This window comes from Myripristis murdjan, chromosome 20, assembly GCF_902150065.1.
Source record: "Myripristis murdjan chromosome 20, fMyrMur1.1, whole genome shotgun sequence".
NCBI lineage: Eukaryota > Metazoa > Chordata > Actinopteri > Holocentriformes > Holocentridae > Myripristis > Myripristis murdjan.
The window spans coordinates 21716046-21740814 of NC_043999.1; the positions used below are offsets into that span (position 1 = coordinate 21716046).

Below are 24769 nucleotides of genomic sequence, written 5' to 3' on the forward strand. Positions count from 1 at the left end.
AAACAGAATATGTCTCGGATATAAGTAGGGACACCAAACGCTGAGACCTGCACAGACATATGGTGGTAATCATTGGCTCCCATGGACCCAGGAACCTAACACTCAGCAGTCGTTTTGTCAGGATCCTGGAATGATGTTGTCACAAAAGGCCCTATTGCCACATAGTGACAAAACGCAAGACACTTGAACCATGACGGTTCTATTGCTTTGAAAGCTGATTTGGGGACGGCTTAAATGAAACACGTGCATGCAAAAATATCTCGTCTGAAAAACATACTTGAGTGGGACATGAAAGTCATTAGTTTAACCAAGATGGGATAGTACTGCAGGCAAAGTATTTGTTCTACAGATCACGCACAAACTGAATCAACCTTCTCTCTCTGGCTTACATTACTATGATGTGGCGAAAAGGTTTTCATATCTGAGGGGTCAGCCCATTAACAGCGTTACAGGAAAAGGCTCCCTCCCTCCCATCCAAGCCAGCTATTTAGCCTTTAAATGCCATTCGCAAGCAGTGTCATTTCAAAACACCTCAACCTTTTCACACAGACACCAGCTAACAGTTAGCTAACACCCAGGAGGAGCACTAACAAGGTGCATGCTGTACGCCCACACCAAAGACAAAGATACACACTGCATTTGCCTGTTTGATTCGGCTGCAAACTCGAGGCTAGAACCAGAAATCAAAGAAGTCAGTGACTAGCACAGCGTGTGGAGAACTACCTGAGCAGAGAGAAGTTCAAAAAAGCAAAGTTGGGCCATTAATTTAATAAAAAAGTTGCAGTAAAGTTTATATGCACCATGGCAGATGTACACCCAAATGGCAGCTGCGTTCAAAAAGTTTACTGTGACAAACCATGAAAAGGAAGGTGTGCGTCAAATTGCTATGTGGATATACATGCATGTGCGCATGAGGGTGGATCCTTCACACATAGAGGGTCATAGCTGTTTTTCGTTCTAATGCACTTACACTTCTATCACTGCTGCATCTACATGTGGGTGTTTCAGGTTAAAGTAGCCAGCGTGGATTCTGACAGGCTTCACTGTAATTGACAGGACGTGATCATCTGAACTCCGGCTGATGAGAGTTTGCCAAATCAGACTACGACTGCCAAAAATTCTGACAACCCACAGCTTAATTATAGTCGTTAAACACACTCTACCCATCGTACAGTACCTATGCTTGCACATGCCACATATTCTTCCACCCCACCCTGACTCCACTTCGCACTGTATTTCATATTTTGTGCATTTGTGTGGCTTACCGTTAATCACTCTGTCAGTTTGACTTATGTTGATTGTAAATCTTAAGTTCCAAGTATGATTATCTGTCTTGTAGTATACCAGTGTGATAGCTTCAATGTCACTGTTGCTGTAGGCTCTGTTTTATTGTAGCCCTTGAGGGGATTGGTCGCTGCTCTTCCTGCATTTGGCTCTCACGCTTGCTGCACGGATGGGCACAAAGAAAGGAGCCGCGCTGCCAAATGTAATTGTATGCTTGTTTTGACATAATAAACTGACAAAAGTGGGCTTGTCAGAAATACTTTTGTACCGCTTCAACACAGTACTTTAACATTTTACTGTAACTTTACCAGAAAATAACTGACTCACGGACTCACTGTGCAAGTAAAAGCCTCAAACCTTGCTAACTACACACCTCTCAGTGCAGCAATCATCATGATTAAGTACGGTATAACACATACAGGGAAGATTCCATGGTAACAGCACAATGCCATCTACTTCTTTGTCATTTTCTCACTGAGGCATGTTAATAGCTCTCTCGGGACGTCTGGACACCACGCTAAGGAAGGTCACTCTGCCTCATTTCCTGCCCTGATGACTGGGCATAAAGAGAGGATGAGTCCGCAGGCTGCGAAACTACAGTAAGAGGGGAAAACAGGGTCAAGGCCTGGAAAGATGGCACTTCTTTGAGCCCATTAGGTGAGATTATAGTGTACTACCACTGGTAAATTTAGGATTTGGACTAATTCTGCCTTAAGGTTTGGATTAAAATTAGGTTTAGCCCACGGTTAGGATTAGTTTAGCATTATGACTTGGGTTTAAGACTAATTTGGGATAACAGTGGAGCTGCAATATTCAGCTTTCCTGAAGCATATGAGTCGTAAACAATAGCAGCTGTTTGGGTATACCGAATGGCAGTGAGTAAAACAGAACAACTCACAGCGCATGTGCTCTCGAGATTTCTGCATGCCAAACGAGAGGAGCAAGCCAAGACTGTGCTTATGTTGTTATTTGCCACAAAAGTGAAGTTACAAATCTCACTTCCTCAGTTTGAGAGCTAACTAGTGTGATCATATCTGGATGTTTTACCATTTTTGATATTGTATCCTGATTATTTAGCCATCAACTAAAAGCAAAAAGTAGTGTCTTGAGAATATGCCATTACTGAATACGTTTAAATAGCCAACCACACTAGAAATGTTTTTTAATGATTTGAATGTTAGAAATTTTTTTAATGATTTGTCTGTTATGCTGAGTATTAGCCTCTTTGCTGAATGACAGAGAGTCCTATGTGTTTATTTGTGTGTGTGTGTGTGTGTGTGTGTGTGTGTGTGTGTGTGTGCGTTTCCACAGGCATTTGCACATGCACTGGACATATTGCATCCTGTGAGTGCTTACTTTCCTTAGCGCTGGCCCGCTATGACTCTCCCTTCCTGCCCCTCCACCTCCGGCCTCCTCCCACTACTCCCACACCTTTTCCCCAGTCCTGTGTGTACTTTGTGACTCCGGCGCAGGGCCAGACAGCCACAGACAGTGCTCATCAGTGGTCCTCAATTTTCGCCCCAGCATGTGGACCCCGCACCCACCGGCACTTTTCAATTAGATGGAACGGAAGGCAAAGCCAGGCGCGATGCTAACGACCTTCGCGTCAAACCCTGGCTGTCACTGTCGCGGCGCACGCACGCAGGAGATTTCACTCACTTCCATCCTTCCTTCCCTCCCTTTACCTTTTCTCCCTCTCTCAATTTTTCCCCCTCGGTGAAGGAGCATCTCTGCCGATTCACCACCCTTTCGCCCTCAAGGGCAAAAGGAGGATGGGGATGAGGGGAAGAGAAGCAGAAAGAGAACAAAAAAGAGGGGGGAAAAAAAGTCAGGAACTCATTTCATTTTGAGCAGATAGCCGGGCAGGGCAAACTGTATCCCTGCCACCTGCTAGCTGCGGATTCAGCCATCAGCTATGCTGCTCTAAGTAGGACAGTGTGGGGATGTGTGAAGGTAAAGCTGACACTGTCACCGTATCTCACGGTTTACTGAAGCAGACGGGATGGAATTACCTCTGACTATTGATGGGCTGAAACGCACAGATGCACACATAGCTGGTTCTGAATAACAGCCTCGCAAAAAACAGTGAAGATCAATGCATAGGGGGCCTTATAATCAATGTGATGGTACTATACCGCCAGGTTAATAGCACCCATCACCAGCTGCATTTTGTTTTTTCACCTCGCTGTTGCCATGGTGTTCAATTCCTGTGCTTCAAATAATTGCAGTTATCTCCCCCTGGGACCCAAAGCCCTGTTCTCATGGTTTCAGAGGGAAGAGGCAGCCTGCTACCTGAGGGAGTGGAGGGGAGGGTCCAATTTCTGATCAATACCTGCACTAGGTGAGATATGGCATCTTCAGCACAGGACTTGTATTTTCTTTTCTTTTCATTTTTTTTTTTTTTTATCAGAAAATAGAAGACAGCGTGGCAATAATGGTAACAATAGCAGGTTGGCAGAAATATGGAGTTTACAATTTCACTCTATTGACTTGCTGCCATCTGCAATAACTCACAATCAAAGTCAGGACTTAATTCTCCAGCAGCAAAAGCATTCTATTCCATTTACCTCTGTGTCTAGGCCCATTTATAGCAGCACAGGCCGTATAATGGATGTATAGCAAGCAGTGGAGAAGGCCTGATTTGGTTAGGGAGTTCCTCTGTTGTCTTTTAAGAGGTAAAATGCCTCAGAGCTTTGTCAGTAATCACTCTATTTGCTCTGAGGAAAAATGTATGGTTTACATCAATGGACACTGTGTGCAGCTTGATGTGGAGTGTGTACGTGAGAGTGCTTGTGGGTACGTGTATGTGTACATCTACTGTATATGAGAGTGTGCACGTACTGTGGTGTATATATATGCCTGTGTGCCCAGCCATATCCTGAACTCCATACGTCTGGCCTTCATGATTCAGTAATTTACCAGGTCTAGATACACTCCACATCCAGCTGTCAGTCAAGCCCTGGCGGCTGTGTGTTTCCTGACCTTGCCGAGCGCATCACAGCATCTGTCCTCTAACCACAACTGTCACATCTCGCAGACCAGGCAATATGTCTGAGCCCAGTCTAAAATAACATATAGAAAAAGATAGACAGTGGAAACACCCGCTGTCTAGCCTCCAGAAATTTGCCATTTGTGCTGTCAAACATATGATGCTCCACGCCGCCCTGCCAAGAGAAGCTACAGTAAGAGACAATTTGATCAAACAAGCTATTATTTCATATCTTCATGACACCTTATTGAAATATATTAAATTAGTTCCTATATGGTTAAAAAAAAATGTTTTCAAGACAGACCTGTTCCACAAAATTGCATCAGGACATATATAAACATCGATGAACAACATATTAAAATGTCTTGAGGCACAATACAATTAAAATCGCATAAGCGATAAACACAAACTCATAAATTATTACATGAGTGCTCATAAGACAGTAATCCAATAGCAGACCAACCAGCCTAAATTGACCTTAGTTGCACAAAGCATGGTCACCTCATTATTGAGGCTACTTTAAGATCATTTATGATAATTTAAAACTTCAGAGTCAATTGATTTTTCCATTTTAAATTGTTTTGTTATGAGTTTCCAGTGGAGGGAGCACACACACACACACACACAAAAACCCAGGAAGTACATAAAAAACTATTTAACCTAATTAAAACTACTAATACTGTTGCTAGGTTTTATAAGATGACATTAAGTTTGAATTGACCCTCAGTAACTCTCATGTTACACGAACATGAGTACGTTGGAATCTCAGTAATATTGAGAGAACCCGTTCTCTGTTTTGTTTGTTTTTCGTGGCTCAGGTATCTGAGGCCAACTTTAAAGCAGGGAGCTTTGTTCTGGGTTGTCAATCACCTGCATGCTCATTGCCACTGGGCTGGGTGGGAAGAAGAGCGAATGGAGGGGGGCAAGTGCATTCATCTTCTTGTTTTCCTTCAAACTGACCTACCGTGGCTTGAGGTTCGCACCTTAGGGACAGATGAAAAAACGTATCCTGTCCATCCACCACTAGACTCGTTTGACTCCAGTTATTTACACCCTAAATGTTGTGAGATCAGAATTACATTAGGTGCAAACAGGCAAGGATCACCACACCCTGACAGTCATGGTTTCACTTCCCAGGTGCTGCACTTTGCCACAGTGAGGCAGCATTGTGTCGCTCCTCCGCTGAATATGGACTAAAATAATCGTACTGTATCCAGTATTTAAATAAAATCAGAGGTTTGGCAGTTCAAAAAAAAGTGAGACCTGTCACAGAATATTTAAGCCATAATGTGCTGTCGTTGACAGGCACGGGTTAATGAGGGCAGAGAGAACGTGAGTCAGCCTGAAGACAGAGAGGAAAAATAACTGACACTTTCTGTGCGAAACAAGCCGAGCCAAAGATCTAAGACTCTGCAGAGCGCCGGGTGTGATAACGCACCCCTTTAGTCCCCCCCTCCTCCCCCTTCCCCTAACTTTTCCACTTTGCTCATTTCACTCCCACTCTGCAGGAAGAGACAAGCGCATGTGCCCTTGAAGTTTCGTCAGCAAGAAACTTTTCCATTGGTGCCCCCGCGGTTGCCGCCTCTGATCACAGAGGCATTCTGGAACGCCTGCGCCCGAAGAACCTGAGGAATAAATAAGGCAAACCCAGACACAAACCCTACCGACGTCAGAACGTATTTGGGTTGGGGGCAGGATGGGAGAGAAAGAGGGATGACAGAGAAAGAGAGAGGATGGGAGAGAGAAAGAGAGAGGGAGAGGGGGGCAAGCTCTATTGATCTGGAGGCTTAATTAACCATCAGATGCCTCTGACACAACCTCTGATCTTCTGTGATCAGTGGCAGAGTGGCACCGCTCTGGGTGGGTGGGGCATGGAGGAGAAAGAGGGGAGCAGGTGGGAGAAGAAGGGAAAGGCAGAAAGCATAGATCACTGATGGATTACAAATTCACTCCATCAGAGCAGAGGAGGACGAAAGGGCAAGTCAGCGGGAGGTGAACGAAAAGAAAGAGTGAGAGAATAGGAGAGCAGACGAGATCACTGTTATGATACTTCATCAGAGGGTAGACAGGAGAAAAAAAAAATATGGTAATGAAAAGGGTTAGGAGAGAGGGGAAAGGAATGAGAAAAGAGGGTGGAAAAGAGAGGCTGAGTGGGAGAAGAAGGGAGGAGAGGGGGTGATGAAATGGAGCAGAAGAGTAGCGAAGCAAAATGAAGGAAAATGACAGAGCAAAGAGGCATGTGAAAAAGAAAATGGAGGCAAAAGTGGAAAGGACATCAAGGGGGAGAGATGAAGCAGAAGTCTAACGTCAGGGATGGGGAAAGTTAGAGGAGAAAACGAGTGAGTCTGGGCAAACTTAAGACGGAGAAAGTCAGAAAGTGTGTCAGAGATGAACATGCTGCCCCTACACTGACTCAGCCATCTTCAGCTTGTGTGTGCGCATGTGAGTGTGTGTGTGTGTACGAGAGCGCGTGTACAACCGGTCGATGTTGAGATGACAGCGGTGACCGTTCGAGGATTGAATTGCCGATTCCAATACACCTGCAGAACTGAGATCTGAGCCTGCTGGTGTCGAGCGGGTGGAATAGGAATTGACCCGGGTGAAGCCATTTGGGAGCAGAGTGAAGGCTGGGAGGACTGGGAATGACATTAACCCCCCTCCACCCCAGATTATAGCACCATGGTGGGGGGCTGAATAGTGAAAGGCGGGGTACCGTGCAATGCAGGGTGACAAGTGGGATGACTGCTTTGAAGGTGGCGTTGGTTGGAGGGTTAAGTGAAGGAGGTGGCAGAAATGCATCAGAGGGGGTTTAGGGGTGTGGGTGCAGGTGAGCCTTAGGTCAACTGATCAAGTCACCCGTGAATCCCATTGTCGGAGGAGAAGGAGGGGTGGGTGTGAGTGTCACAGTTGTTTAAGGGGAAGTCGGGTTAGGGAGGGTAGCAACTGATGGGGAAAATATGACCATGTGGTTAGCAGGTCAGCTGCACTTCCCATTGAGGAGCAGTGGGGGAATTGGGGATATTCTGCAGAGAATATCCATCTTAACAAGTCATTTTGTCTGATATTGAATCTAATACTGAATCTTGTTTTTCCACTTCTTTCAAATGCAAATGAGCTACTTTGAATATTCTTGGTCAATCAAGTCAGATTATTTTGATGCCTCTGAATGATCCATCTTAATAATTCTGACTTCATCTTAATAATTCTTAATCAGATGATCTAATTCTTAGAACATTTGACTGCTTGAAAACCATGATACCAGATTTTATTTTATTTTAAAATGAAAACATTTTCAGACATCTGTGATTTTCAGACTGATTTCCAAAAGCCCGCCGTCCACACTGACATGCAGCAAAATGCATGCAAAGTCTTCGATTGCATATGGATACGCTCAAGAAAATAGGCCATGTGCATAGCCCTGATCCTAGACTACAGCCAAGATCACATGGATTTCCTATGTCAGCAGTGTCAAAAAGCTCCACTTTGCTCATCCACGCTACAACCACAGACAAGGGTTCTTTAATTTAAACACTTTGGAAAAGCCCTATTTTTTGCAGAAGGACAAAATCTGGATAATTGTTAACAGAAGGCCAACACAGCGAAGAGAAGCTGTTTCAAAATTTCACTTGCCTTAGTGTGGACATGGCCTTGAAAGAGAGAAAAAAGGTGCTGAAAGGGGCAATGAGAGATCCAGGCTGACATAAGGTGGTTGTAACTGACCTATACGTCCAATCATGTTAGCCCGAGGTGTGGGGATTTCATCCAGACCCTCGATGGCTCCGTACAGGGAGTGCGAGATTCGACGCTCACGGTCATCCAGTGGAGAGGTCAGAGAGTGCTCCAACACTGGAGGGCTGCCAGGGGCCTCCTGGGAAGATCAAGAGAGAGGAGGAGAGTTAGCAGGGATGCTCACAAAGATGTACACTTCCCCAAAAATGTCATACTGAAATCATTAAATCTAGAAGTCTAAAAGTCATAACATGTAGCACTTTTGGATTTTTTTGTCTCTATAATGTTAAAGCAAGGCGGATTCCTCCATAAATACCAAGACAAAATTAGCTCTGATTCAAAGACATTCTGCAAAAGCTGATTTGCATTGGAAAGCAAATTGTCGCATCGCACTGGTTGTTTTTTTCCACATACTATAAGAAAAACAAGATGGGCCAAAATGAGAGGAAATTATCTGTTGAGATGGGCTGTGCTGGGTATTATACACAAACATATGCGCAGAAGATCAAAAAGGTCTACACAGAACTGCTCTTAACATGATGTCATGGCAGTACGCCAAACACATGGAACCTGAGTCTTATTGTACATCTCAGCTTATGTTAGTATTTTCTGGCTCAACAGAGTGAAACAGCTCCAGCAGTGGTGAGCTGGATAAAGCTCCATGGATTTCCCATAGGCCGATAGACAGCTGTCTCTAACAATGAACCCCAGTAAATGGACCAGTGACATTTGCCGTATGGTCGATGTGCTGCACCGCTGGCTATTGAGCCGACTGTCCACTCGATGCACGTGTCAGTCTTGACAGGGGGACGCGGTTAGCGGTCTCTGGACTTGGGACTAATGGGCCCAGCCACTTTGTCCAGTCCTCAATAGCCAACAGTCTGTCAAATGTGGTATTTGCAGTAAGGATGTTGTCTGGGAAAGAAAGTGAGGTGGAGAGACAATGCAACCACATCACAGGAGTCAGGAAGTAAAGAAAAAAGAAAAAAAAAAAATCAGCTTGGCAGCAACCCACAGCAGATCCACGTGCAAAGAACAAGAGAAAAAAGCCTGGGCCTTGGCCCTATTTCCCACAATTCTTCATGGTAGCCTGTGGGCAGCCAGGGGAATGCATTGGAGAAGAACTCCCTGTGCAGGACCTATTACAGATAGCCCCCTCACAGCTAGACAGCCCTGTGCAGTTCAGCTCTCTACCTCAAGCATGCTTTAAACCAGAGAGCCCTGGCTAATATTGATGTCTTACAACACTATCCTGGCTCCCAGCCAAGAGAGAGGGGAGAAAAAGATCAGAAAACAACAGCAACAGGAAGAGAGGAGGAGGAGGAGGAGGTGAGGATGTCCTCAGCAAACAAATAGAAGGAATAAGAGAGGAAGAAGAGAGGAGGGTTGTGGGGAGGTGCATGTGATCCTCGAGCCAAGGCCCCAGTGCAGTGTGGGTGCTGTCGAGTTGACCCCCCCGCCCATGGGAGCAGTGCGCCCTGGGATAGACATGCCAGTGTGGAGGGACTTATCGACTGTTTAATATAAATGAGAGGTTTAATGAAGTAGGGAGTGGAGGACTTTATCGGGACAGTGTTTTGATAAGAGCGAGGGGAGAGTAGGCAGAGAGGCAGCAGTGTGTGTGTGTGTGTGTGTGTGTGTGTGTGCTTTATGGATGGTGGAAGGGTAGGTGGGGGGAACGAGGTTAACGCAATTGCAATCAGGGCCACAGCCACTGCCAGCCTTATAATATAAAACATGTTCCTGGATGAATTGCACTCAATAAGGTTTCAAATGAACAAAACATATATATATTTATTTAACTGGCCTCTCTCTGTGTCTTTCTTTATCTACCTATTTCTCTATCTGATTTTTTTGTAAACACATGAACATTTCGTGGAGAGCTGCTGAAAAGAAAACGAGATGGAAGGTTTCTGGAGAGATGTAAGAAAACGTGTGGACAGAGTGAAGCAGAGCAAAGGCAGCTGAAGGCCGACTGATATAAAAGCCTATGTATAGAACGTGTTGAGAGGAAAAGATCTCAGTACGACTTTTCTATTTCCGTCTCCCTGTATTTCTCAATAATACCAGGGAGAAGAGTGCTAAAAAGACTTGTTTTGACAAACACTTGGCAAACACTTCAGAATCAACTTACTATTGGACAATGGCAGCTTTTTAAATCTATGTGTGTCTAACATTACTGATGTCTGTGGGTGTGCATACTAATGGGTATGTTTAGTGAATTGTACGAGCGAATGATCATCTCAAAATTCTTACTAAATTCACCATAGCACACTAATATAAATCCACTGATTGTGGAATGCTGATTAAAGTAACAACCCATTAGACTCAACAACAGTGAGCTGTTGTGAAGATGACAACTACGTAGAGCCAGCAATCAAATTATGTGTATCTTGCATGTTTTTTGTGAGTCTAAAAGTTCTTCAGTTCAATCAATGTGGAAAGACTACAGAGAGAGGAGACCGCTTCATGGTCAGCTGTACAATAGGTGCTGATCCGGTGGGCAAATTACCAAAGCAAAGCAGTCATATTAAAGAAGAAAACACAAGAGGAGCCAGAATAAAGACAGCAAAAACAGCAGGGGACCTGACCGAGGCAGGCGACACGGCCACAGGTTGATGACCAGCCACAAAGCCGCCGCATCAGCCAGGATGAGGAAGGTGAAGGGGAGGGATGATGAGGATGGGGGATTGGAGAAGGGTGGAGGACACCTGGGAGCAAAACAGTCACACTCACGCAAGGCATTTATACTTACATGAGAGCATGGGGTTTGGAGGTTGGGGGGAATTAGGAACCTACCAAGACTTCACCAAGCAAGGAGGGGATATGGTACATAAACAAATGAAACAAACCTAACTACAAAAAATTGAAATTGAATCAAAATTTAAGGTAACATCACTAACATGATGCTTATGCGTAGGGGGAACAATGACAAGCATTTCAGTTTTGCCAGCATTAAGCATCAAGAAATTTGAAGACGTCCAAGCTTTAATAGCTCACAGACACGTCTCAAGGTTAGCCAATTCAGAGCGGTCATTATGCTTTATGGGGGTGAAGATCTGAGTATAATCAGCATAATAATGCAAGTTAATGTTATTATAACTCTGAATAACATCACCCAGAGCGAGCATGTAGATAGAGAATAGGAGAGTGCCAAGGACCAACCCCTGAGGAACATCATAGTTAAGGCTCGGTGCTCAGAGGTCATATTATTTTAGCAGATACACTGAGCACCAACAATTTTTTTACAAAGTACTTCAGAGAAAAACATTAGATTAGAGATAGTTCTATGATTATGTAAGGCTTCACAGTCAAGGTTGGGTTTTTTTTAAGCACAGGCCTGATCACAGCCAGTTTAAAATGCCAGATGTAAGTGACAAATTTATAAGATTAAACATTGCTGGGCTGAGGACTGGGAAGAACTCTATCTGTAAGGTTTCACAGGGAGGGGGGTCACGCAGGCAAGAGGCTGGTTTGGCAGAGTGCACGAGTATGGAGAGCGCATCTAAAAAGACAGTATCAAATTGAATTAGAGGGTGCACATTCTGATTAATCTCTAGAGTGACGGAGAACGTGCAGGTTAACTGATTTGATAGGCTATTTTGAATATCACCATGGATTAAGTCTTTTTTTTTTTGCATAAAAAAACTCCTCTGGGTTAGTTTAGATACAGTGTCATAAAGGGACCTGGGATTATTTTGGTTAAGGTTAATAATCTTCGAGGAGAAGATGCCGCAGCGTTGGCCACAAGTTTGCATGGATGGAGAGGGGTGAAACCACTGCCAGTGTTCTCCTTGCACATCGATTTGGCAAGTTGATTGAAGAGATTGTTTGTCCAAGAGCAGGTTTGTTCCTTTAAGTCTCTCACAGTCGGTGGCGTGATTTTTAGTCCTCTCTTACCACCAGTTCTCATCACCTCATCATGTGTTTAATCTGTCTTAATCTAGTCATTTTCACAGTGGATTATCCTGTTGACTGAGGGAGAAGGGAGAGCACTGTGATTTACAATGAGCCCCGTCAAGATCTGCTGCTGCTCAGCTCCCACTGGACTCACAAGCACGCCTTGAGTTAATGTGTGTGTATGTTATGTATGCTTTATTTGTCTAAGTGTTTGCATGAATGAAGTGTGGAAGTGTGTGTCCATAAATGTGTTAGTCTGCATGCATGTGTGTGCTGAACTGCATGTGAACGTACACTCAAGGCACAAATGTGTTTGCCTGTGCATCAGCATCTCCCTGACCTTGAGAGCTCAGTGAGGGAGAAGAAGCACCGTGTTGACAGGGCTGGTCTTAAGCTGTCAACCAAGGCTAATAATGTCTAGTCCATGGCCATTTCCTGGCCTTCTATCCTGGACTCAGCCTGTTGCCATGGCCTTAATCCAGTCAACCTCCACCATAATGCTGTAATTACAATCCTTAAGCTGCTGCATCCAGCCTGAGGCACAACCCACCTCTCTACCAGCCTGATAGCCCTGTTTCATTATTCTCACATCCACCTAGAGCCTCATTTTACACCAGCACTTCCCAAAGTGGGGTCTGGGTTACCTCTAGGGGTCCTTGAGGGGTTCCCGGGGGTCCCCAGCAAAAGGAGCAATAGCTCAGTGTTGCCGTTACTCCTCACACTAGACATTAGCACAATGACAGGATTTGTAAGAATGCCTCTTCTGATCAGGTTTCACTTTGCCCACTGTTGTCTTCATACAGTATAAAGAGATTTCTCAGATAGGGGCTGCTTGGCACAAAATCCATCAAACAGGGATCTGATGTGGAACTTGTATTGATTTGGGAGTCCTTGAAATAAGAAACTTTGGGAAGCCCTGCCTGACTCCCTCCCCCTATCTCTCCTTGAATGTACGACTAACTAGAACTACTCTTGCAGTATTAAACTATGCTTGCTATGCAGGCAGTGAACGCCTCAGGCCCCTGTGTCAGCAAGCGCCCACTGTGCCTAAGTGTCTTTGAGCAAGACAATGAATCCCTACCAGCTCCATGGCAGCTGTTCTACAGCTTGAAGTCACAGAGTACTGTAGGTTTTATCTTGAGACACAGTTTCTAGAAATAGTGTGCTAAAATGGAATATTATACTTAAGTTGAACAAAAGCACTTCTACAATGGAACTGTTAAAGTGTTCTTCAGTATAAATTAAGTGCTGCACTTCACTATAATTTAAACCTAATCTGCTGCAAATTTTGTAGCCTGTCCAATTTGCATAAGAAACTAGCAAAACTGTATCAGTCTGTTTCGATAACTAACTGCAACATTTAACATTTAAAGTTATTATGATAGTAACACAGTTAATATCCATTGTCTATAGGATTATAAAATTATTTGCCTGGCTGTTGACTAGCTAGTTTGCTACCCTACAGTCAGCTGAATAGCTAATTCAAGCAGCAAAACATCAATGTAGCAATGCTATTGAATAATGGGGATGTGTGTTTTATGTTTTTGTTTGCATTACAAATGGCAAATAATGACATGAGACACTTAAATTTTTACTAGGCTGTTAATCCATTACACTTTCTCTCCCCTTCTGTACCATCTCAGAGGCAGAAGATGAACAAAAGTTAACAATCCTCTGTTGTTAATATTAGCCAAGTTCAAGGTCAGTATGTTATACTGAGATCAGTGTTTACAACTGGTAATCACACTATACCCTGTTGTGAAGTGAAGGACGTAAGTGTTTATGTATGCATGCACACATGTTTGCTTAACAACACATGAGTTTTCAGACACTACAGCACATACTTCACTTCGGCAGTCCTCCACTGTGCCCAAGCAGCCCACTCAACCACCAGATTCAATATATTATTCTCTCAATTGGTCCTATTGAGTTTCCCCTGCCGCTCCTAAATGAGTTAGTCCTCAGAGAGACGGCTGGGAATGAAGGCCCAGCAGCGCTGGAATTGCATTTCTGCAGCTCTGCGATCCACTTCCCCCCATTTAGTCATCGGTTCATTATGAACTGCATTTCCCAGAGTGCACTGCTTTACACCCTCACTCTGTCGCCAATTCCATGAATCACTCCTGTTCACTGTGACATCAGGGGAGCTGTAGTTCCTTCATGTTATGATCTAACGGGACTTCAATCACTCCCCATTAACCCTCCTGTCGTGTTCGCGGTCAAATCTGACCGGTGTACAAGTTTTCTCTCCAAAAAATGCAGTTAATTTCATCTGTTTGTCATGAGGTTCCATGACTTTGTTCACACATGGCATCTGAACACATAAAATAAATTTGGAGAATTTTTATTAATGTTTGAATGTTTTATTTAACTTGCATACACCCATCGTGTTCCCGGTCACAAATGACCGGTCATTAGAAATGAATGGGTAAGACAACAATTAGTGTATAAAATAGAGTTAAACACATTCCCACACTCCTTTCCCACACCCCAACATGCAGGTGTCTTTGAGCAGACACAGATGTGTGTGAACACACACACACACACACCTTATAACCCTTTCTGGCGTCCATGGCAACCACCACGGGAAAGTATCTCTCAGACTTCTTTCCCACACCCCAACATGTAGGTGTCTTTGAGCAGGCACACACACACACACACACACACACACACACACACACACACACACACACACACACACACACACCTTATACCCCTTTCTGGCTTCAATGGCAACCCCCACGGGAAAGTATCTCTCAGACTTCTTTCCCACACCCCAACATGTAGGTGTCTTTGAGCAGGCACACACACACACACACACACACACACACACCTTATACCCCTTTCTGGCTTCCATGGCAACCCCCACGGGAAAGTATCTCTCAGACTTCTTTCCCACACCCCAACATGTAGGTGTCTTTGAGCAGGCACACACACACACACACACACACACACACACACACACATGGACACAGACACACACAGACACACACAACTTTGCCCCTTTTTGGCTTCCATGGCAACCCTCACGGGAACCTACCACGGGAACTGCCAACACCTGTCACCTGACACCTGTCAGGTGTCAGTGGTCAGGAAGAAGACCCAGCTGAAGTTGTGGTCACCTTTCGGTCCAAAAATGGTCATTTTTCCTGGACCTCATCCCCACCTGAGAAGAACGGTCAGCTTCCATGTGAAAATGTCATGAGGATGACTAACTAAATCATACTGGTCAATGTTGACGGGAACACAAAAGATGCTATTTTTTTGCCACTATTTAGAAAATTGAAATGTTTTCAAAACAGTGTCCTTGGAAAACATTGAAATGAAGTACTTTGTGATAAATACTACAATATGTTTCATCTGAGTATTTGTTATAGTCAAAATAATATCTGTATAATGTTTTTTTCCCTAAAAAACGAATGGTATGATCTCAGGTAAATTAGGTCTACAGCACATACACAGCAAATAGAAGTTCAAAACTTGTCATTTTCACAAGAGCAGAAGTTGATAAAAAGATCTAACACAACATTAGGTGATAATATGTATCATAGTGGATTTATAATCAAATACAATGTTACCGGTCACATGTGACCAGGAACCTCATGAGTGTTAGCCCAAAATGAACAGAATAGGAGGGTTAAGGCGTATGGTGGGGAGGGTTGACACAAATCTCCCTCTCCTCTCTCTCTCCTCTGTTGCAGGGCAGTGTCTAAATGCTTTAAGGTCCCCCTGTCTCTCTCCCAGCAGTGGTCAGCTCAATACTAATAAAACCATAATTTACTAGGCCAGGGCTCTGATTGATAGCTCTCTCAAGGCCCTATCGATCAGCCCTCCTCTCATCCGAGGGAGCGTCTTTTGTTAGGGCCAGCCACTTCCTTCCCCCTTGTCTCTTTGCATAAACGTTCCCTCACTGAATTACACCAATGCTACTGGCATGAATTACAACAAGGCCATTGGCATGCTGAGGAGACATCACAGGTCCTCTTATGTAAGCTCTTAGATCTCCTCCCTTTGCTGAGTTAACTACGCTACTATATATGCAATCTCCAGTGATGCAATGATGCTAACATGTTGGAATGCAAGAAAAGCGCTGTTGCTTTGATCTTTCTCCTGCACCTCCTGCTGTTCCTCATCAATAATACAATGGTATTTCTGCTGGTCCATTACCTGACCATGACTCCCTGTGATGTACTGGTAAAATAAAAAAAAAAAAAAAAAAAAAAGTGGGTAAACTATGACCTATGCTAATTTGTCATCTCTGTGGACCTCGCTGTTCTAAATTTGTCAGTCAGCCCTCTTCAAAGGCATTAACCTTCATTAGACCTTGTATATCAAAAACTCTGCAGTCAAGTTAAAGAAAAGGATGTCTGTATCGCTAATGGCACATTCACTTGATATGGAATGTCACACATCACTACTTTTTTTTTTTTTTTTTTTTTGATGTACTACTATGTCACTGACTTCACAAAATGGGAAAACAGCAAATCAAAAACACTTTGTTCAGGTGAATGAATGCAAAGAGCCCTATTGCAGCAGTTCCTTGTCCCACATGGTATTTACATAATTGGGGTTGGTGGACTGGAAAGTCTTTCAAGTGGTCAAGAAAGGGGAAATGCTTTACATAAAAGTTTTACATTTATGTCTTGAGGCAGTCCTGACAGAGCTCTGCTGAGACAAGCAAAAAAAAGAAAGTGAAAGTTAGAAATATCTTTATTTCAATAAATGGAATCAAACAATTGGGGAGGGGATAGCTGGTGAAGCGAAGGACTAAAGTGATAGCACTGCCGTCCTTAGGCAGAAGCTCCGTCTCATGAATTATCATGAGGACTCTATAGCGGATCACCGCAATGTAAAAATAGTGCACTGTGAAATTCAACTCTATCTGTATCTGTAGATATGTAAAAAAAGAGAAAAGTATCTTCCCTGGCAAACACGGGAAGGGAGGATGTGAAAAACTTTTGTGTGGTAAAGCATCTTGGTGGAAGTAGGTTTTTGCTGCTCTGATCAGTGCAGTGCTTCACTGGCTGAGTGCGGTAGCACTGTCAAGGAGGACAAAGTAAATAATAAATAAATAAATAAAAACCCAGACAGCCTGTCTGTCAAAAATAGTTGTTGGCTGCAGGAGATCCTCCGCATAAATAACATCACAAATGCACAGACGCACGCGTGCGAATTGTGTGATGAATTTCAAATCAGAGGAATGAACCCCGGGCACAAGCATGTTTATCATGAGCCCGTCTGCTTTTAGATGCCGGTGTGATAAATATCTTGGTAATGTCATGAACTACTCGACTGCAGTTGCAACAGACAGAAACAAACATTCACAGTGAGTGGAAGTTCATAAACAGGGTAGAAGGGAGGGAAAGGAAGAAAGAAGACTCAGATTCATTGTTCAGACTTGAACTCTATAACAAAATAAAATTTAATTATTTCTTGTGGAAATATTTCTACAAAGCTCCACATCTTCATTGCTATTTTAGTCTCCCATAATCATCTTCTTATTCAAAAGAGTGATGCCACATGATAATGTCAATGATTGGTGAACTTACTACTAGGTTTTTCATTTGACAGGGACTTGTGATAGAGAAATGTATACACTGTAGCCATAAATAAATGGATAAATCTTGTTTTGATCAACAGACAGCACAATATGCCAGTTAGGTAAAAGCTATGGTGCTAAGCAAGGCAGGTAGTCTAATCCTAAACTAGGGACCATCACTGCTGTGCCACCAGACTGTACACATCTATACTTATTAATTCTCTAGTCTAACCAGCAAGACTCACACTGCTGTATTACATATTATTACTGTTGTGCATCAGGTTGCTCCAAATTGCCAATTTCCAAATCACTCTCAAGCTAAATTACACTTGCAGCTTCCCTCATCATATTTAATGCATAACAATAATATATACCATGCTGAGGTGTGCAAAACAGCCCTATTCCTCTGAAAAACATGCATTGCATTCTCTATTCCTTTCATTCTCATGTAATAATAAATATCACTGGTACAGAAATAATGAAATGCTCTCAGTGGATGTGAGTGTAAATGATCAGAAGGGAATATGATAGAAGCACAAAGTGGGAAACAAATATATCAGTGACTTTGAACACAAAACTTTAACAGATCTGCATTTGATTCGGTCACGGGACCCTGGGTTTGTGATAACGGCTGGAGGATCAAGCTCTGAAGTAAAATGCGAAGGAGCAAGAACATTCAGTAAGTGTGGCGAAAAATTAATGGAACTGAAATGACTTTTCAGAAATTTAATTGCTTGAACACATGTGACGATACATTAATAGAACTCAGATATAGACGGAGAAATTACAAAGTCTCTGAAGCAGTGATGAAATTATAATGCTTCAAACAAATTGCCAGTGACCAATCATATCACTTGACTATCTGGGTCAAAATGATGCTTTTTCAAACGGGGGCTATCTGTGGAAACAGTACAGAGGAAAAATTAATTGTTCTGCCACAGTGTATGTCAGTATATATATATATATATATATATATATATATATATATATGTGGGGTGTGTGCGTGCTCCTATTCTCCTGACAGATACTGCTTTGCACATTTTAATAGACAGATTTGAGGTGTTGCTTATTCATGCTCATATTTAAAATGTGAGAATGTTGTAATACAGTCCTGCCCAGCAGTAAATCAGTGTTATTCCAACCATCTGTATATAGCAGGAAGGTACTTTGGTTAAATATCAGATGAGGTACTAGTATTGGCAGTGGTATTTTTCAGCCCGACAAGGGCAAAAGGGTCCTAACCAGCCACAATTTGAATGCAGGCTCATGTAGACCTGTCTGGTTTGTGTTGCATTATAAATAGCCTCCATACATTGGGCGCCGCTGCTTTTTAAGACTTGAATACACCCTTAATCATGCAGAAGTGTTGTTTAGGTATTCCAAGGCCAGCATGCCTTTAACAAACATTCTCATTTTAACCCAAGGCCAAGGCCATTCACTGCTACTGCTTAATGGTAGTGAAAATAGGCCAGGTACCCTTGCTCAGATGTGAGTTTAATTATGGGTCATCAGGGATATGAACAACCAGGCTATTGAAACACTTCTTTTTCCACACTGAGAGGGGATGCCTGGGTGGAGCTATCCTTTTTAAACAAAGTGGGGCTTCTGACAGATCCTGGCCAATATATGTATGTGATTTTTGTGTGGGCAATGTGCAGTATGTGTGTGTGTACATGCCACTGGAGAAGCAATTAGAAATTATTACTGTTGTTGTGTATATGAAGCTTGATCTAATCATTTTCAGCTGGCATGCATAGGAGAAAGTACACAATAAAGGCATGACTGGTTTCCAAGCAACCACGCAACGAAGCACGCTCAAACAACGGAGAACCACGGCACGGATATGTGCTATAAAAAAAAAAAAAAGAAAAAAAAAGGTGGTGACACTTAAGCCCATAGCACCCAACAATGATGAAACTAACGCAATTTTCATGGAGCGGGGTGGCCTAGATACACTGAGCCCGCTGAAGTCCTCTCTCCAAAGCATTAGGCTGTGCTGCTGGGCTCTTCTCCCCTCCAGACAGTGATGGATCTGATTCATTTCAATGGTGGCCTCTAGTGCTCGCTTCCATTCGGCTGGGTGACAGCAGCAAACTGGTGCTGGCTTCTGACATATCTGCCTGGCCGACATGGCTTGCGAGGGGGTGCAGGGAAATGGGGGGGAGCGGAAACTGCCGGGAGGCTAAGTCGGCATTTAACTTCTGCTTTTCTTTTTGAGGTTTGTTTTTAATTCTGCATTTACAATAGCTTTTCTGTGTTTGGTCTGAATGGGTTTAGAGACAGAATGTGTAAGGCACTATCTCTATCTCTCTCCCTCTTTCACACGCACACGCACACACACACACACACACACACACACACACACACACTCTTTTTCTGCAACCTCATCAGTAAGAATGAATGCGGGAATGGCTTGTCAGAATATAATACACTGTCTCTCTAAGTGGGTCAAAAATGTAATAAAGCCTGTTAATATCATAAATTTCAAGACATCCAACACCATCTTACTGTAAGAGACATATTGTACTTGTTAAACTTTCCAGTTAATGTAATAAAGTATTAAATTGTCAGGAAAAAATACAATAATACAATTAGATGTATCATTACCTTCCAAAAAACTGCCTAGTAAAGTTTAAAAATATTATTTTGAAAAAAGAAACCTGTATAGAGCGTGATGACTGCTATTCCTACTAAAAACAAAGCTGTTTCAGTAATTTGCTTTCAAGCTAGCAGAGTGATCTGCTGGACAGTAGAATGATCTCATTCCATTTGCCAAATTGTTCACCTTTTTCAAGAAAAATATGATTTTTGACACTGATTGGCTCATTTACAGGGTAATTTAATTACCTTTGTACATTAAATTATACGTTCACAAATTATCCAACAGATCCACATCTGTAACCTTTAGCTCATCACATCTTTTGCTGTGAGTGTTTCTGGAGGTCTGTCGGTCTGTAACACTAGCTGTCTGTCTGCACTCACTGTCTGTCTGTCTACCTGCCTTCCAGTTAGGGATTAAAGAGGAAAGGAGAGAGACTGGACTGAACTGATAGCACTGACTGACCTTGGGGCTGAGCTCTCCCAGAAGGGACATGTGTCCTCTCCCCATGTCTAAGAGGGAGAAAGCGGGAAAACGGAGCAGGAGCAGGGCAGAATGTGTGAGAAGTTGCGGGTATATGAGGGTGGAAGAAGAGGAGGTAAGGCACTGGCATTTGGGGTGGGGTGGGGGGGGGGTTCACGGTCAGAAAATGTTAATTTTAGAAACATGAAAAGAGGAGTGAAGTTGGAAGTTAACAACATAAAAAAAAAACAACATTAGTGGGATGATTTTATCCAAAGCAGCTTACAGAGGCTTCAGCTCATGCATTTCAAATGGGCTATGTGTAGCCTTTTGTGTTTATCAAAATTACAACTGCTTTTGCCATAAACCCTGCTGTGTCCCGTTGCAGAGAGGATGTTCTTACTTGCCCCCCTCCGCTTTTTGGTGTTGCTCTGCATGCATTTGTTTTGACAAGCAGGAAGATGCAGGATAAAAGTCAATAACAGCCCTGACAGCCAATCTACATTCTGGCAAGGTGAGCCAACATGATGTTTTACAATGCAGCCAGAACAGAAGAATTGGAAAAAACATGGTGTAATACTTGTAAATTAAAAAAAAAAAAAAAAAAAAAAAAAAAAAAAATTGCTCCTTTTTGTGCTGTAAAGCAATATACGTTTTTGCTATCATGCAGTCTGGTTTCTTTTGTTTGCTGTAATCATCCCAACATCTCAAAAGTGGGGTAATTATTTATTGATGCAAAAACGATACATGTAGAACCGTAAACTCTGGGTGGTCCCAGAGGGAATTCAACCTCTGAATTCTGCCTGGGTTTTTTGCAGTGATCTAAAAGATGTGGAGAACCACAAGTTTGGGGGTAAAGGAGGTAAAAAAGAGAGCAGAGGGCAGTGGGAGGACAATGAATGGTTGGAGGAGGGAGAGCTGATGGACGATAGGGGCTAGCAGAAAGGTTGAAGGGCAGGGAAGGGGGACAGGGGCTCAGCGTGGCCCTTCAATCTGACACACAGCCACAGGACATAGGCTCCAATTAGAGTCACAGCAACACTAATCAAACCCGATCTACAACCTCTGGCTGCAGGGTATGTGTGTGTGTGTCTGTGTGTGTGTAGCCAGGGCATTCACACATGAATCCACAATCCTGAAATACAGAAAGTGTGCCACACTGCTTTTACTGCATGCAGAATTCACATTCCGGTAATCCAGGTATATTTTTTAAAATTTAAAATATTAGACCTTTTTCAGTACAACATATGTAAAAGAATAGTAAAGCAGAAAATGTCAGGTGACTTTTGGCTTAGATAAGGTCAGCTCCAGAATGGACATTTCATTTGCATCTGCCAGTCTAGCCAGCTTCCCTGCATTCAATATTCTTGGCTATTGCCTGATGACAAATACCCACCTAGCTGCATACATCTTCCTTTATCTGCCTATCTTACAGTGTTATTTCGCAGGCCTGTCAATCATAACTCAGTGAAGTGCCTCTTAGATATCATATCAAGGCCCACCATGGGAAAGAAAAATCACACAGAATGGGGGAAATATGAGGCGATACCACCTATCTCACACAGGAAATGGGACTGTTTGAAGATTTGCATGGTGGTGGTCGCTTCATAAAGGTCTCCCTCTAGCTATCTCACTACTCCTAATACCTATGGAGGATATTACTGCAGGGAAGTTAAAGGAAAGCCACTCTCATTTATCATTCAAAGCAGAAAAACTGTACCCATCCTTCACTTTTCCCCGAATCCCACTTGCTCACAGACAAGGCTTTGAATTTGAGTGTGCCCATGCATGTTTGTTGAGTGTGTAGATGTGTGTGGCTAACATGGGCACTTCATATTAAGGCATACTAGCTCTACATGACTAGAATAACAATAACAATATCTAATACTAAAAAGAAACGACGGCCAGCCAATTAAAACTGACTCTTGCCAATTAATCTCTGGCACATCAGCATGGTTCCTCCCTGACTGTTACCTACCTCATTGTTTTTGGCTACCCGCCGGGCCACAATAAGCTGGATCATCCCTCGCTTGTTGCCCTCTATCGACATGGATTTGCGCAGTGCTTCCATGGCTTCTTGGTTGGTCTTCCCCAGCAATGACTCCCCGTTGACTGCGATGAGTTGGTCGTTGACACGCAGGCGTCCGTCCTGTGGACAATCAGTTACGGGAAACCAATAAATGACATGTAACAACAGAAATGTAAACCACAGCCAATGGACAAGAGGAGTCACAAAATGTTTGTTTGAGTTTGTATATTTGTGCATTTGAGGGATTATGTAGCAGTATTTTAATTAGAAAATGAACCCTGGAAATACTTTTGGTCATCTTTTCCCTATTCATTCTCTATGGGACAATTCCCGATTTTATGTGCCAATGTTGTTGTAGTTTCAGACTTTGGAGGAAAGCTGTTCAAGTTGCTTCCAGATACTGAAAATACTGTCCTAACCCAATGATATTTATGAACAGAGATTAAGTTAACTTAATTAATTCTCTAAAACAGGGTAGTGGATTATTGCAGAATATTGTTGTCCCTAGGAAATGTTTTATAGTTGGGTAGACATCTAAAACATCACTAACAGCATTCCTTGATGAATTTGTTGCCTCCTCAAGAAGCAACAACCCAAACTCAAATGAAGCCAGTTGAGGTAAAGGTCAGGGGGTGAAGGTGGCAGTAGTCCCTTACCTTGCAGGCGGCCCCTCCGTTGATGATGGACTTGACAAAGATGCCCAGGTCAGCGTGGCTCTCCTTGGACCGGTTGCCCTTCACGCTGACCCCCAGGCCTGCTGAGCCAGAGTCATTCAGGGGGATCTCTAAGGTCATGAACTCTTGCGTACCGTCAGGGGTTAGCATTAAGTCATCTTCGTCTGGCTGCTGTAGGGATTCAGAGAGAGATGTCCCGTTGAGATCTATTACTGTTCCTACCAGTTACTAGTCAAAAGAAAGCAAAAACAGAGAGGAAGTTATACCATCATTGTTCAAACTATTTACTGGTCGGTCACGGGTGGTGTGCCAGTGAAATCAAACTGTGTACACATCTTTGAGCTTTCAGGCCCATGCTGCACCAAGTCACAAACCAGTAAACACTGAAGGTTTGCAAAATGTTCCCACAACCCACCACTCATCTTGCAGAAACAAATTTACTGCAACTTGAGTGTGACTGTGTGCAGCCTTTTTAACTTGAACTTTCTTCCAAGTAAAAGAAAGACAGGCAGAAAGGAACTGACAATAGGGGAACAAAAACTGAAAGCTCAGGGACAGTGAATGACAAGAAAATGGAATGCAAGCAGGAGACCAGAGATAAAGAGGGGTGGGATGAGGGGAGAAGGAGAAGAAAGAGAATGGGTGTCAAGCATGTCACATATCTCAGTGCTGTCATTGTCAATTGGCCATACTGTCTACCTGAGCGCTGTTAATTCATTTCCACCGTCATGAGCACAGTGTGTGAGCAGCGGGGACAGCAGAGAACTTTGAAAACGTCAGGTAGCAATTTGACGCTAAAAAAAACGGTGCCTTCCTTTGAACAATACCCTTTGAAGGATAATTTGTGGCACATGTTAAGAACACATGCCTCCTTCCCTGTGCTAACCATGGGCCCTTTGTTGGAAATTACAGAAGAGCTGGTTTGTTGCAGGACATGTACAATGGATGGCTCATGCATGGCGCACAGATAATATTCATTTCAGCTGCCGGAGAGGTGTGGGAGAGTACTGTTTAGTGTCGAAAACCTGGCACGATCAATTCAGCTGGAAAATAGTCCATCAAACAACCACTCCAATCTCTTTTCTAACAATTGCCACTGGTTTCCAACAAAGAGACAGACAACAAAGTCTGTAAAAATAACAAAAAAGAACACCATCTGTGGACTATACTTCTTGCTTTCAACCACACCGAGTGAGAAAAGAGGTGTGAGGGAAAGCTAATGGTGTGGAGAAAACACCAGAGGCAACTCCTCTTTTTTATCTTGGCTATTGGTATGCTATGATATATGGGGAAGCCTGGTAAAGATTTGCAAATATTTTTTAATTATTTCCGTTCAGTGGTTTCAGCGCTTACCAGAGGCTTTTGAGCAACAGCCAAGTTAGCTGACTAAATACTCCAGCCCAAATGCCAAACCAAAAGCTTTGATCCTTGTCCACTGTTGTTCTTTCCGAACTGTTTTCTGAGCGAGACAATAAGGCGGCAATAAAATAAGACATTACTACCCTCTCTGTGCATTTCAAAGATGTGGTGACTCTAAATCATTCTATACAATGCAATGGAAAAT

At 43.1% G+C, this 24769-nt stretch overlaps 1 protein-coding gene across 4 annotated transcripts in view; it reads right to left on the reverse strand.

Annotated features, from left to right (window-relative positions):
* LOC115378794 (partitioning defective 3 homolog) overlaps window positions 1–24769 on the reverse strand; it is a 392369-nt gene that overhangs the window by 138526 nt on the left and 229074 nt on the right. For 2 of the 4 annotated variants that reach the window (XM_030079303.1, XM_030079300.1), the window contains exons 13-15: window positions 23188–23373; window positions 22481–22651; window positions 7994–8141 (exon numbers count right to left, since the gene is read on the reverse strand). In XM_030079303.1, coding sequence (XP_029935163.1) covers window positions 7994–8141; window positions 22481–22651; window positions 23188–23373 — 505 coding nt within the window. Of the gene's footprint in view, window positions 1–7993; window positions 8142–22480; window positions 22652–23187; window positions 23377–24769 lie in introns of all 4 variants that reach the window. The other 2 variants (XM_030079301.1, XM_030079299.1) reach the window with 1 other exon arrangement.